Source organism: Gadus morhua, chromosome 17 (genome assembly GCF_902167405.1).
Source record: "Gadus morhua chromosome 17, gadMor3.0, whole genome shotgun sequence".
Taxonomy (NCBI): Eukaryota; Metazoa; Chordata; class Actinopteri; order Gadiformes; family Gadidae; genus Gadus; species Gadus morhua.
Window position 1 is genome coordinate 9,552,409 of NC_044064.1, and position 14,744 is coordinate 9,567,152.

At 46.4% G+C, this 14,744-nt stretch overlaps 1 protein-coding gene across 1 annotated transcript in view; it reads left to right on the plus strand.

The window, feature by feature from the left end:
* dnah2 (dynein, axonemal, heavy chain 2) overlaps positions 1 to 14,744 on the plus strand; it is a 186,475-nt gene that overhangs the window by 45,593 nt on the left and 126,138 nt on the right. The window contains exons 16-20 of the mRNA XM_030338322.1: positions 3,265 to 3,457; positions 5,604 to 5,804; positions 8,841 to 8,997; positions 9,503 to 9,677; positions 13,577 to 13,740. Coding sequence (XP_030194182.1) covers positions 3,265 to 3,457; positions 5,604 to 5,804; positions 8,841 to 8,997; positions 9,503 to 9,677; positions 13,577 to 13,740 — 890 coding nt within the window. The remainder of the gene's footprint in view (positions 1 to 3,264; positions 3,458 to 5,603; positions 5,805 to 8,840; positions 8,998 to 9,502; positions 9,678 to 13,576; positions 13,741 to 14,744) is intronic.

A 14,744-nucleotide genomic window follows, 5' to 3' on the forward strand; every position in this document is an offset into this window, starting at 1 on the left:
ACGAATGCAAGTGGAAGACACAGCTTAATCCTTTCTGTCCTTTCTATTCTCTATGGCATTTGTTTTTGACTGGAAGACGGAGAGGCTCTGTCGTTTTTTGGCTTGCTGGGGTTTCTCTCGCTCAGTTTGGACGCTGCTCCAGCAAACTATCTCGGAATGCGATTGGATTGGAACAAGCTCGCCAGTGAGGCTTAAGATGTCCGCGGTGCGGGGGACAATCCAATACCGAATCAGGCTTCAAAAGGCCAACGTGCACAGAAAATACAAGTGCAAATGAAATGTTGTCTGTGTGTTTGAAGTGTCTCAGCATTCATGTGTTGTTGTGCACAGTGTGTGAGCATTGTTGTGTGTGTGCATGTACACAAAACTCAACCCACCCACCAAAACAGACAAACTCATGCAATGTGGTTCAATAGCATGCCTTTATTACAACAAGGCTTTTTGCTCTTCGTCCCCTGTCTTCATCCCCTTCAAATCTCTCACACTCCTATGTTCCCGCCAAAACCCCTTCCAGCTCTCCAACCGTTTTAACAAGGACAGCAGTTAGAACACATGTACAAACTAGGGATGGGTCGGTCGCGAACGATTCGTTCCAAACGAAGAATCCCGAAGGTGAACGACGAGAACTGATTCCCAAAACAAGAGAACTGATTCTTTGATTATTATTTTTTTTTAACATAAAACTCAAATATGGTCATGTAAATAAAATATACAAACGAACAGAGCTCCGTCTCCCCGCGACCTTATATTGATAGAGTCTAAAACGTTTTCAAAGATTCAGCCAATAGGAGTGCTACAGCTGTTAGCAATCGCGTTGCCATGGCACGTGACATGGGTAAACAAATAACAAGGCACCGCCACAAAAGTTAACTAACGATCGCTGTAGGCTTCAATATCATGCAAGCACTTTGCAGGTTTTCTTTTTATTTTGTTCTACAACACAATTGCAAGCTTTAATAAAGTGTTGTTTTACCTACCATGGAAATGGTCGAACAGCATCGTATAAGCCAATGCTACAGAAATTAGCTTTTTTTGTTTTCCGAGTGCACCGTGACTGAAAACTTTTTTCTCGTTTCTGTTTTATTCCCCCTCGTTTCCCCCGGGCGGTGCAGTTCGATTCGGTGCGGCTTGGCGCAGCTCAATTACGGCTGGCGTTTCGACCGCCGGCACTGCCCTTATGGTAGGGCAGGCTGTGAAAAAGCCTTAATTGGTGGGCGTACCCAATACTTATAAGCAAAAGGGGGGAGGGGGGCCAGAAACATGTGAGATTCCATGTCAAATGACGTAATCTGACTTAACGAACAAATCAAACGAACAAATCAAACAAACGAATCGTGATAGGGAACAGAACTGAAAGAACTGATTCCCGGAAAATAATCGTTTTGCCCATCCCTAGTACAAACCCACGTGTGTGTGTGTGTGTGTGTGTGTGTGTGTGTGTGTGTGTGTGTGTGTGTGTGCGCGTGTGTGTGTGTGTGTGTGTGTGTGTGTGTGTGTGTGTGTGTGTGTGTGTGTGTGTGTGTGTGTGTGTGTGTGTGTGTGTGTGTGTGTTGTTACATATTTTAAGAACATAAGCTGCCCACACATAGACCCTAGAAAGCAGGACCAAACATATAAGCTGTAAGTACTATACATAGCCACAAGGGGAGCAGGACCTTACTGAAGGCTGCAATAACAGCTCCATCCACAGAGGAGAGCACCACAGACAGGTGAGGAGGCCATGGGTAATACGTCACAACGGCTCCTCCCACTACTTCCGGGCCTTGCGGATCCATACCATAACAGACGGTTGGAGCCAGAGCAAGCCAGAATCTCTTGGCAGCCCATAGGATAGGGTTAATATAGCTTTGGTCAGCTGGGAGACGCTCTGCACGTGCAAAGACACGCTTCAACCTCCTTTTGCTCCATAGTTATAGTTACCATACCGAAACATGCATACTTTACCAAATAAAGTAACTGTTAAAAGCTATCCTTTGGATTTTATCACTTTCCTTGAAGAATGCTGCAATAGTGTGTGTGTGTGAGTGGGAGTGAGAGAGCTTGTGCATTTGTGTGTGTTAGCGTGCCTTTGTTTGTGCTTTGCCTGTGTGTGTGTGTGTGTGTGTGTGTGTATGTGTGTGTGTGTGTGTGTGTGTGTGTGTGTTTGTGTGCATATATGCATGAGAGTTTGATTGACAGCAGGTGCCCCTTTGAAGGAGCATGAAATCCAATGGCAGAGAGCTAATGAAGCAATACAACCCCTCAGTATGCCCCGTTGTTTAGCATGCAGGTTGTGACTGTGTGGCTTGCTTTTCAAAATGGCACAATGTTGGTACAAGGTTACACATAGCCCCAGGCTAAGCTAAAGAGGGAGCGAGTTAAGGTCCCCATCTCCCACTGACAACGGTTACCACTGCTCAAGAGCCTGCGCTGAACACAGACGCAAAGTTTGTAGCTCAGCGAATTGTTCCCCCCGCAGCGCCATGAGCAGGAGGGCAAAGAGCACACAGAACTCATTTTCATGTAAGCCAAGAGTTATGAAAGGCTTTGAGATGCAATTAGCCGCCAAATCTGAATTCATTTAGATGTTTGATAGTCGCACAGAAACGTACTGCCGCGTGAAAATTAATTGTAGATTTTGTCTCAACGATATACAGTGCCTCGTAAAAATATTTAACCCCTGATAGACCCCTCTTTCAGATTTTGATAACAAATGTACACGTATTTGTCGGCTCATCGTTTTGATTGCAAACTAATGCTTTGACAGTACATATTCAAATCCAAACCTAATTGGGCGGCTCATCTTTTTACAAATTGCATAAAATGCATTGTTTTCATGCATTAGTAATTGATAAGGTCTTCTGAGGTTTGCATGGAGCAGCTCTGCCCGGTGAAGGAGCTATTTTTACAACAGCTCCCTGACAGATTTGCTCCGTGTTCTCCAGCAATGTTGAGAGATGGTTGTGGCAGGAATTTCAACAAGACTGACCTCTAGGCTTTGAATTTAGTACCAGTGTAGGACATCAACCATTCTATTGTTGAACCACATATTCTTGTCCTTGGGGTCATTGTCCAACTTTGTTGCGGTACCCCCCAGACTATAAGCGATCTAGCCATCATCTGTGTGGACTCATTCACGTGGGGTTGATTCTGAAGGGGCTTGTAATGGCGACTCAACCACACCTGGTGGTAAAATGGAGGTGCTATACAAACACCTTTGACTCGAGTAGAACTTTCTACTGCAGTAGAAAGTAAAAGGTGACCTCTGTCCCCATGGACTCCCAGAGCAAGACGAGGAGCTGGGGAAGATCCAGGCGGCTTTGGCAGCAGGCATGACGGCCAATGCGGGCCACTTGCAGGCCTACCTGAAGACCTGGGACAAACACCGTGCCATCTGGGAGATCAACAAGGACCCCTTCATCCAGCGCTACCAGCGGTTCAACACGCCTGTGTCCACCTTTGACGCAGACATCGCCAGGTAAGGGCTCCTCAGAGTCACTTTAGTCTGGATAGGGTACTAACTAGTCTACCATGTACTACTTCAGTTTCTCAGCCAAGTAAGCCAATACATGAGGAGCTAACGTAAAATAAATTTCTCTGTATGTGCCATTGGTCATTTAGCAGAGAAATTGTATCACGAGCATCTCACTTTTGGGAATTTCAGCATAGATCATCATATTATTCCGGGGCAGGTCAGGTGAGGGCATTTAGCTCAAGGATGCTGCGGACACTGGTGTTCAAACACAGCCATTTTTGGCCCGGAGTCAAACAGCCCTGAACCACTAGACTGTCTTGACCTCCAGTAAGGGGGAGGAGGAACCTGGATTGTTTCTGCCAGTTCAGCTCCTTTAGGGCGTGGAGTTTACCTATGTAATCCTTGTTTACGCTTGGCGCTGTCAATAGGGCTTCATGTACATGCCCACTGTAAACAGAAGAAAAGTAGACATCAGCATGAGCAATATAGCACCAACTAATCCGTATCCCCCAGTCCAGCTGAGAGACCCTTAAAGAAAGAGACCCTAAATCTCTCCCTGTAAAATAAGATCAAATTAGAAATAACAAGTACAGCCTGTATTAGCCCTGCGGAACATGAAAGCTGTTTTAGTTGTAGCCGACTAAATGGTGTTCTAGCAGGGAGATGGATGGTGCTGCGGCTGTGGGAATACTGCTAGTGGAGCTCAGTGCAGAGAGCTGGGAGGAGGGCATGGTTAGAGGGCCTAAGACCACAGAGAGAGAGGGAGAGAGGGAGACAGGGAGAGAGGGAGAGAGAGAGGGGGGGGGAGAGAGAGAGAGGGAGAGAGGGAGACAGGGAGAGAGAGAGGGGGGGAGAGAGAGAGAGAGAGAGAGAGAGAGAGAGAGAGAGAGAGAGAGAGAGAGAGAGAGAGAGAGAGAGACAGGGAGAGAGGGAGAGAGAGAGGGGGGGAGAGAGAGAGAGAGAGAGAGAGAGAGAGAGAGAGAGAGAGAATGATGAAGAATGATGAAGAAGAAATGATGAGTCTGAGAGAATCCGGAGATCTTTTGCCAAAACAAAGATCATTGTCCCGGTGACCTCTGCTCAATCTACACGCCACGGAGGTCCAGCCACACAGACTCAGCAAACACTGCTGTGTGTGCACTTATGCACACACACACTCACACGCGCACACACACACACACACACACACACAAAAACACACACACACACACACACACACACAAAAACACACACACACACACACACACATCCCTTAGGTGGTTTGCATTATTGCCTTATGGATTTCTCTCTGACTGTCATGTAAATCACTGTGGAGTCAACAGTGATTGTTGTTTGTGTGTGTGTGTGTGTGTGTGTGTGTGTGTGTGTGTGTGTGTGTGTGTGTGTGTGTGTGTGTGTGTGTGTGTGTGTGTGTGTGTGTGTGTGTGTGTGTGTGTGTTTGTGTGTCACTACCATGACTGAGAGTGTGTGTATGCATCCTTTTCCATGTGTACGCATACCTGGCTGGGTCAGCACTTAAAAATGTGCATGCATGTCAATAACAGACTGCCATCGATTACAATAATCCGATTTGCTTCATTGCAGCAATTAAGTTTGTATTGTATTGGTCTTTACTGTCCTTTATTCTATGGATGCACTTATACATAATTGTGACCTGTGACGCCAGGCGTCAGGCGTTGTCTATTATCTCATCCCTCAAATAACCTCTCCTCTCACAGTCACACACCAGCTTTAATTCTGCGATCATCTTGTTGTATACAAGAATTTCAATGAATAAAAAAGATGACTTATATGATTGTCTGATTGCCTGAGCTGTGATGCCTACTCATCTCCATCTTGCATCATTGTTGCTCATTCAATCTGTTAGAGATTGAGCCCCGCACGTAGGGACTGCCCTTTCACAGTCTAGACTCACAAATAAGTAAAGTAGTTACAGAAATCTCCTTTTCACAAACAAGCAGTCTCCCGAGCACCCCGTCTTTGCATCCAATTTATCAAAACTTTAACATTGTTCTTTATATCGTCATACTTGATGCAGCAAAAGGCAAATTTTGGATCATTCAAACCAGGCGGAAAAAGCAGCACCGCCTCAGTCTCAAAATGTCTCTTTTTCTTTCCTTCCTCCATGGCCTTTGGTCACGGGCTGCAGGTACACAGAGGTGGCCAACAACATCCAGAATGAGGAGACCGTGCTGGATATCCAGTTCGTGCTGCTGGACTGCTCCCCCCTCAAGTCGTCCCTGGTGCAGCACTGCAATGAGTGGCAGAGCAAACTCACCGAGCTGCTCAGCCTCATGGCCAGCCGACAGCTCACAGAGCTCCACGGCTTCCTGCAGGACAACGCCACCAGGTAGAGAGACACAGACGGAGACTTGGAGGATGAGACTAGGAGAGGGAGAATAAGGGACAGAGAGGGGGAAGGAGACTGGGAGAGGGTGCGAATAAGAGAGAGAGAGGGGAAGGAGACTGGGAGAGAAGCTGAAAGAGGGGGTGAATAGGAGAGATGGGGGGAAGGAGACTGGGAGAGCGGCTGAGAGAGGGGGGAGACTGGGAGAGCAGAGGTAATACGGGGAGAGATAGACTGGGTGAGACAGAGAGAGGGGGAAGGGGGAGAGAGGGAAAGAGAGACTGGGAGGGGGGAGAGAGAAAGACAAAGGAAGGGCACGGATGGATGGTTGGTTACATGAATGGATGGTAAAGAAAGAAAAAGATAGACAGATAGGATTGAATGTTTATAATCATACTTTTCCATCAGTGGAGAAGGACACACATTATACATTTTCCACAATTGAAGGACACAGACACAAAGACATGTGTGTCGGGTCACTTTTAGTCAAGTCAAGTCAAGTCAACTATATTTATGTAGCACATTTTATCCATGAGGCAGATTTGACATGCTTCACATCCAAACCTTGATATGTTATAAAATAAAACATATAATAGTGCATGAAGACAATAATAATTTAAAAGTGTGTTTTGGTTTAAACGTGGTAATATATGTTATATATTGTAATACATAGTAATCCTGAGACAAAGTTGAGCTTTTCGGAACCTTATAATTTATCGCAACGGTGTGAGCAATGGTTTATTTAATGTCCACAACCAAGTGACAGTTAAGCTTCCAGGACCCAAAGTATAATGCCACGGTGTGTGAAAGATGAAGCACCATCTGAGAAGATGTTTATAACACTATAACGCTCATACACAACGACGGTACTATAAAAGCATTACAAAGTTGGCATGGGTTGTAACCATGAGGATGGGAATGTCCCCTTCTTTTTCCTAAAACTCTTCACCTAAAACGCCTTTTTTAATACCTCATAGTGTTTGAGTTCCAGCTGAAACACTGGGTTCACTGGCTCTTTTGAGTTTAGTTTAGTAGAAAGCGAACGTGAATATATACTTTTTTACCAAATATACATTGCATTTTTATGCTTTATTCATGAAGATACATTTAGCAAGACAGGAAGGTACGGGAGAGACTGAGAGGAGGACATGACGACGGCCAAGAATCAGACCCGGGTCGCTGCCGTAAGGACTGAGCCTTACTGGTACGCGCTGTATCTGGGGATTCACCAGGGTGCCCCCACAAACGGTTCTAACCGTGATTTAAATGCAGTCATTGAAGCAAGGCACAGATCCTTTATTGCAGCTGTTTGTTCACATAGTAGAGGAATGCTGCTTTCTCATGTTTTGTTTTGACTCTGGGAACAATTAGCTGACTGGTCCCAGTTGATCTTAATGGTCTAGAGGGATCATATAGTGAAAGCATTTCAGTGGTATTCATTGGCCCTAAACCGTTTAGCGATTTATAGGTGAGCATTTTGAAACCAATCCTCCGACATGACTTGAGCCAATGCAGGGATTTGAGAATTGGTGTGATGTGTTTTTGGTCAAATTTTCTGGTCTTTGTTAGAACTCTAGCAGCTGCATTCTGAACAAGCTGTAGCTGCCTAATAGCTTTTTTTGGAAGATCTGCAGAGAGACTATTACAATAATCAAACCTACTAGTAATAAAGGCATGGACAAAGGTATGGACATTCCCAAACAAGTCTTGTTTGGGCACGAGTCCTCTTAGTCTTTTTATGTTTTTCAAGTGATAGTAGGCAGATTTTATCACTTGACTTGATGTGGCTGTTGAAATTCAAATCTGAATCCATAATAACACCAGGATTTCTGGCTTGGTGTTTGTTTTTTAAGGAGAGGGACTCAAAATGTAGGCTAACTTTCAGTCTCTCATCTTTGGCACCGAGAACAAGTGGGAAATTCTGGCACATCCAGTACACACACACTGACATTCTGCGCGTGCATGCACGTGCGCCCGGTTCTGAATCAATAACTGTAACCTTGAGGTGTCATTCAACGATACAAACATGTCCGATCACATCAAAGGTTGAGATACTAATCGTCTTCAGCGGATAAACAGAAAAACGACGACAACAACACAAAACGGAAACGCAACACGACATGCTACTTTTAATTAACAGCGATTTGTCGGCCGCCGCTGGGCTTTCCCGCTCATTCAGCTGGACAGGGCGTAATGGGTTCCCATGGAGGGTTGTCAGGACGCGTCAGAGGAGATCTAGGAGACTGGAGGAGCCAGTGGTGTAGAATGGACACTGACCATCGCCTGCTGTCCCGAGGCTACGTTCAATATTTGATGAGCCCAGTCGTCTGATGCCAGCAGGACGACTGTTTCAAACCGGTTCTTAATGCTAACCCTTGCTATCGTTGAGGTCCCTATGGACATATTGGAAGGTTACTGTAGACCAAACGTTAAAGGTGAGACTGTTTTTCCTTTTATTTTTATTCTTACTCTGTAATTGTATTATTTTTTAGTTTTTTCTTGCTCGGATTGGCGGGTGATAATGTTGGGGGAAGTCTACTCCCTCACTCTATAATATGCTGCTCAGTCACTCAGTCACTCCCTCGCACATTCACTAACCGACTTCAAGTACTGCAGTTGGTCAATCCCTCACGTCAATCCCACACACACACACACACACACACACACACACACACACACACACACACACACACACACACACACACACACACACACACACACACAGGCGTGCACACCGCATAGGGCACACAGCAAGGGGCTTAACAGTAGAAAAACTAAGATGTGTATGATGAACGAATGCAGCACCATAAATGCAATACAATGTGTGGGTTGAAGCGTGGCCAACCCACACATGTCCAGGCACATGCATGGCCATGTCTCCCACTGCTTCCCAACGCGTGTGTGTGTGTGTGTGTGTGTGTGTGTGTGTGTGTGTGTGTGTGTGTGTGTGTGTGTGTGTGTGTGTGTGTGTGTGTGTGTGTGTGTGTGTGTGTGTGTGTGTGTGTGTGTGTGTGTGTGTGTGCGTGCGTGCGTGCGCAGGCTGAGCCGGCCTCCCCAGACCCTGGAGGAGCTGGGAGAGGGTCTGGAGCTGCTGGAGCGTCTCCAGGGGGGGCTGGCCAAGCTGGAGGCCAAGATACCCCCCATACACGATCAGTTTGCCATCCTGGCCAAGTATGAGGTCACCGTCGACCTGGCAGTACGTATAATATAATAATAATGTGATGTAAACATAGTATGTATTCATAGATTCACACACACACACACACACACACACACACACACACACACACACACACACACACACACACACACACACACACACACACACACACACACAAAAGCGTATAAGCACATGCTTTAAATTGACCACATACTCACAAATGAAATACCCTCATCGTCATACATTTTATATGGGTGTGTGTGTATATGTTTATGTGTGTTTAAATACACACACATACACACACGCACGCACGTATCAACCACAATCACAGTTGGAAACACAACCGATAATGCATCACACATTCTGCTCATAGGATACATCATGTCACACTCCTGATACTATACCTACTACAGCACTTTCTATAGTAGACAACCCACTTACATGTCCGCACACCAACATAAATACACCCCACCCACACCTCCCAGTGGTAGGTCCCCCAGCCCTGACCATACCCGCCTCCTACTCTGGTGTGGTGCCCCAGGTGCAGAGGATGCTGGAGGGTCTGAGCAGCCAGTGGCTGTGGTTCCAGCAGGCGGTGGTGGACGGAGACGTCATGCTGAGGAAAAACAAGGAAAAGTTCAAGAGTCGCCTGGTCTTCTCCTCCGAGGATTTCAAGAAGAAGACCCAGGCCACGCTGCAGGAGTTCACCAGCACAGGTCAATGTCTCTCTCTCTCTCTCTCTCTCTCTCTCTCTCTCTCTCTCTCTCTCTCTCTCTCTCTCTCTCTCTCTCTCTCTCTCTCTCTCTCTCTCTCTCTCTCTCTCTCTCTCTTTCCTCCTCCTCCTCCTCCTCCTCCTCTCACTGTCTGTTTCACTCTTTCCCTGTCACGCGCACACAAACACACACTCAAACACACACCCACACAAACAAAGAAATACACACAGAAACACTATGAGTAAAGCCATGCATCCAAAACATCCTGAATGAGTTTGTCAGCATGAACATGGATTCAAATGCACAGACACATGCACACACAGACAAACACACAAACACACGTTTGTACACTGCATATACACAAAGGACTATATATATCAATACTCATGTGCTATTCATATGGCTGTCGCATTTGATGTTGACGCTTTCTGATGCCTGTGTGTGTGTGTGTGTGTGTGTGTGTGTGTGTGTGTGTGTGTGTGTGTGTGTGTGTGTGTGTGTGTGTGTGTGTGTGTGTGTGTGTGTGTGTGTGTGTCTGTCGGTGGATCAGTACAAGGCCTCAGCCTTGACCGACCGATAGGGTGATTGCAGTTCCACATGGTAGAACATCCCAGCCCACCCCATCTCCAGCATCATTACACTGATCCCGCCCTCCCAACGCTCTCCTTCTCTCCCTCTCTCCCTCTCTCCCTCTCTCCCTCTGTCCCTCCTTCTTTTACTCTGTCTCTCTGTCGCTTCGCGCTTTTTTAAACTTTTTATGTGTTGTACTTTCTCGGTCTCTATCGCTTGGCTTTTCTCATTCGATCTCATCCTCTCTCTCTCTCTCTCTCTCTCTCTCTCTCTCTCTCTCTCTCTCTCTCTCTCTCTCTCTCTCTCTCTCTCTCTCTCTCTCTCTCTCTCTCTCTCTCTCTCTCTCTCTCTCTCTCTCTCTCTCTCTCTCTCTGGTCTGGTGACCAATGGCCCGGGTCTAATGTGTCACTGCACTCTCAGGGGTCTCTCTGCTCTCCCCCCTCTCTCTGCTCCACATCCCCCTAAAAAAAAACAATCCTGAGTGGTTGGCTGACTGACTGACTGGTTGGTTGGTTGGCTGGCTCTTTCACATCCCTTTCCCTTTCCTCTATCTAAAAAACATTGTTAACCTCACTATAACTCTATTCCCCATCCCGCCTCTCTTCCGTTCCCTCTTCCCAAATGATATCCTCTTCTGCCTCCCCTCCTCTCTCCCTCCTCCCTCCCTCCTCTCTCCCTCCCTTTCTACTAGAGCCCAGTTGTTTTTTTCTGTCCTCCTCAGAGATGAGTGTTTACTCCATGTCATCCCTAATCATCAGAGACCCTCTCTCGCTCTTCTTCCATCTCTATGTCCCTCCATCACATGCCCTACATCCCTCTCCCTCCCTCTCTCTCCCACTATTTCCTCTTTCTCTGTCCTCTTGTTTGTTCTCCCATTTGCCATTTCCATTAAAAGATGAAAATTGAAATCCCAAACATTTTCGCTATCAAAAACACGACATGTACACACACACACACGCAATACACACACATGTGTGCCCACACACACACCTGATGCCGTGTGTGAGCAACAGTGTACAAAACGAGGGGTACTCTGAGTGCGTTACCATCAACACCTCTCATCGGCTCCCCGGGTCTCCTCTCTTTCCCCACCTGAGCTCCGCCCCTGCTACTTCCTCTCGCCACTCAGAAGCACGCTGGGGTCTTAAATGTGTAGTGTTTGGAATTGAATGTCATATATCGAGACGGTCTCGGCAGAAATTGAATATATTATATATTATTTTTTCTGTTACCATAGAACGTGCCCTTTATATCTACATGGGAAGCCGGACCTCCTCAATGCGGGCCCTGCCCCACCATGTTTCTACAATAGCCCAGACACACAAAGGGCTCTAGAGAGAATGTGCTTTTAATTCAAACCAGAAAATCGGATTTGGGCTAAGAGTTTAAGGAAGGAGGGGCTGGAGGGAGGGGTGTTATCCCCATGGCTAAGACTCATTTGTTTAGGTTTCTCTGTAACATCGTTGTGTAGGAGCGTTATAACGACAGATGTTGTCAATTAAATGGCGTAATAAACATTATATACTGTATGTCTGAGGAATTTACCCTTTCTGGGAAGCAGCATCAACATCAACAAGCTGACAAGCCGAAGCTCCGCACACCCACACACAAGGGCCGTTATGTATGTGTCCAAGAAGCGTAACCCTCTTTGGGACACGTCTCACGAGTATCGCAGTGGCAGTAAACATTGGCTTGTGGTACCGGCTGCTATTGATATGAGTGATCAATACATATAATGGACAGCGATAATTATCGCTCAATGAATGATATTCACAACAATGGATACAATTACAGGAATGTGTGTTCCGAAATGTAAATAAGCTGTTACTTCTTCAAAATCCGATAACATGTACAGTGTCCATGGTGACTGTCAAAGATACCCGATTGTGATTGGTTAAACTGATTTATTCACAGCCTTCTAAAGCTGTCAAAAAATCGACCTTGTAGAGATTAAAAATAATGTCTCTTATCCGGAAAATGGAAATTGCGTCATATGTGCACGCCTCAAAATAAGCTCCATTATTTGTAATCATATTGTTGATGTGGGACATAATCGCATTCAATGTAAAATGATCTTTACTTGTTAACTCTGAGCTATTGTTTCACATTTACAGAGTCAATAACTATATACAATTCATAAATCGATCAATTCTATTGACTACTTGATGCTGTCGGAGACGATGACATCATTTTGGAATTACGTATTGCCACCTTAAGCAATACAAACCAGTTCAGGAAACCATAGACATTGGAATGGGACGGCAGAGGTGGGGGCTGAAACCTCAGCGGCTGCCGAAACTCTACACATGGACATTTTACAGAGTTCAGTTATTTTATGTCTACTGTTTTAATCGTCTTCATCTTTCTGCCTAGGGATGATAGGTGTCCCCACCTCTTTCTTTGTATTCATCAGATCGTGTTTGTTCTCTCAACCACACAGACGAACCCCAGACTTTTCAACTTTCAAAATCCCCCCCCCCCCCTTCATCTCCCCCCCACTCACCACTATTTCCTCTCATGTTGTCCTCTCATGTTGTGAGAACAATATAAAAGACGCAAACACATAAAGAGACAACGCACAAGCTGCATGGAACAGCACAACCCACCCCCCACCCCCCTCTCCGACAATACCACCACAGCCACCTTCCAAACAAAAAGGGTTCTCTGATGTAATCTGGGTGAATGCCGCAGGGACTAGAAAAAGAGGATACAAAAATTTAACCAAATGGCAGTTGCCAGGACGCTTAATGAGTTTTGGATGCCAAGTGACATCAGTATTCATCAGGTACCCCCCCCCCCCCGTTCTTCCTCTCTCCCTCCCTCCTTCTCCTCTTCCCCTCTCATTTGGGTCAGTCGCTTCACTGTGTCGGTCTGAAGGGCATTCACTGAAACAGAAAAGACAGGGGGGGGGGGGGGGGGGGCGAGAGAGGCAGAAAGTTACAGAGCGAGAGAGACCGCGCCTGGAGGTGTAATAGACACTAGTCGTATCAGTAGCTCACCTCACTATGATCACCAGTCATTACCTCGCTCTCTGAGTCCCTACCACTCTGTCTTTATCTGCTTTTATGTTCTGCTCCCTCTCCTATGTCCTCTTGCTCTACTTCCCTCCTATTCCAGTTTAGCGTCTCTCACTATTTCCCTCTCTCACACTCTCTCTCACCCTCTCTCAACGTGGCGGTTTTGGTAATTGCCGTCCCTTCGGAATGGCTGATAACTTTACTGTCTCCACAAAGTAAAAAAAACGTTGCACATCCCTGTATTTGTGTGTGTGTGTGTGTGTGTGTGCGTGTGCGTGTGCGTGCGCGTGCGTGTGCGTGTGTATATGTGTCCAGGTCCGTTCAGCAGTGCGGCGAGCGGTGAAGCAGCCCTGGAGCAGATCCAGGACCTCCGGGCTCAGCTGGAGAGCCAGAAGGAGGAGGAGGGGACCCTCCGCCAGGGCCTCAACATTTTCAAGATCGTCCAGCCCCCTTCCAAAGACCTCCAGGCGCTGGAGAAGGTCTCTCTCTCACATTAAGCTCCATGATTTGTAATTCTGTTATTGATGTCAGAAATAATTGCATTCAATGTACAAGGATCTTTACGAGTTAACTATGAGCTATTGGTTCACATTTACAGACTTAATAACGATATCTATCAAGGACCCCCCCCCCCCCCACACACACACACACACACACACACCTTAGTATGGGGGTCTCTAGATTTGGTCGGCTGGGCTACATGATGCGTACAGAAATGAAAACCATTAGTGTAGAAGTGATGAATGAGCCAAAACATTGACAGGCCGTGTGGAAACGATTTAGTGTAAATACATAGCAGAGATTACTCAGTGGAGGTAGGTCCTAGTTAGGTTATGTAGGGTCAGGTGATGGTCATGGTGAATGACTATCCTCAGCTTGCATGTTAGGTCCAAGGTATGATAGATATGGACTTCTATCGTCCATCCAAAGACAGAAAGTCCTTGGCCTCACCTCTGAGCACTACAAGCAAACCGGGTCACCCACGATGCACATAAAACCCCTTGGGTAAAGTTCCACCTCCACAGAGGCCAGCAGTGTTAACATTGTCTAACTTAATTTCGCTGGAGATAAATTAACTTTGTGAGGGCACGGCGTTCAGCATGCTGCGTTCTGAGAGACGCCACGCAGAGGAAGGCACTCGAACGATCAGCAGGGAGAGCCATGATTACAATCCTCTCATATAGCCTGAGCTGTTCCTATGGGCTGCACTTATCTGTATTCTGTCTTCCATGTGTCCTTGGCAGATGTGTATCCAGTGTGTATCACCAGATGTTACACAAGGGGAAGAGTGTTTTTTTGTGCCCCCCCCTTCTGTGTAGCCTCAGTTCCTGCTGTTAATTCGCTCCCTCGATCACCCCATAGCCACTGAAGGCTATAGGGTGATCAAAACTTTCTCTTGCTTTCCATCGCTCTCACAAACAAACACATACACCTTACAGTGATCTCTGTTTATCGACACACCCAGGGCCTTAAGAATGTCCAC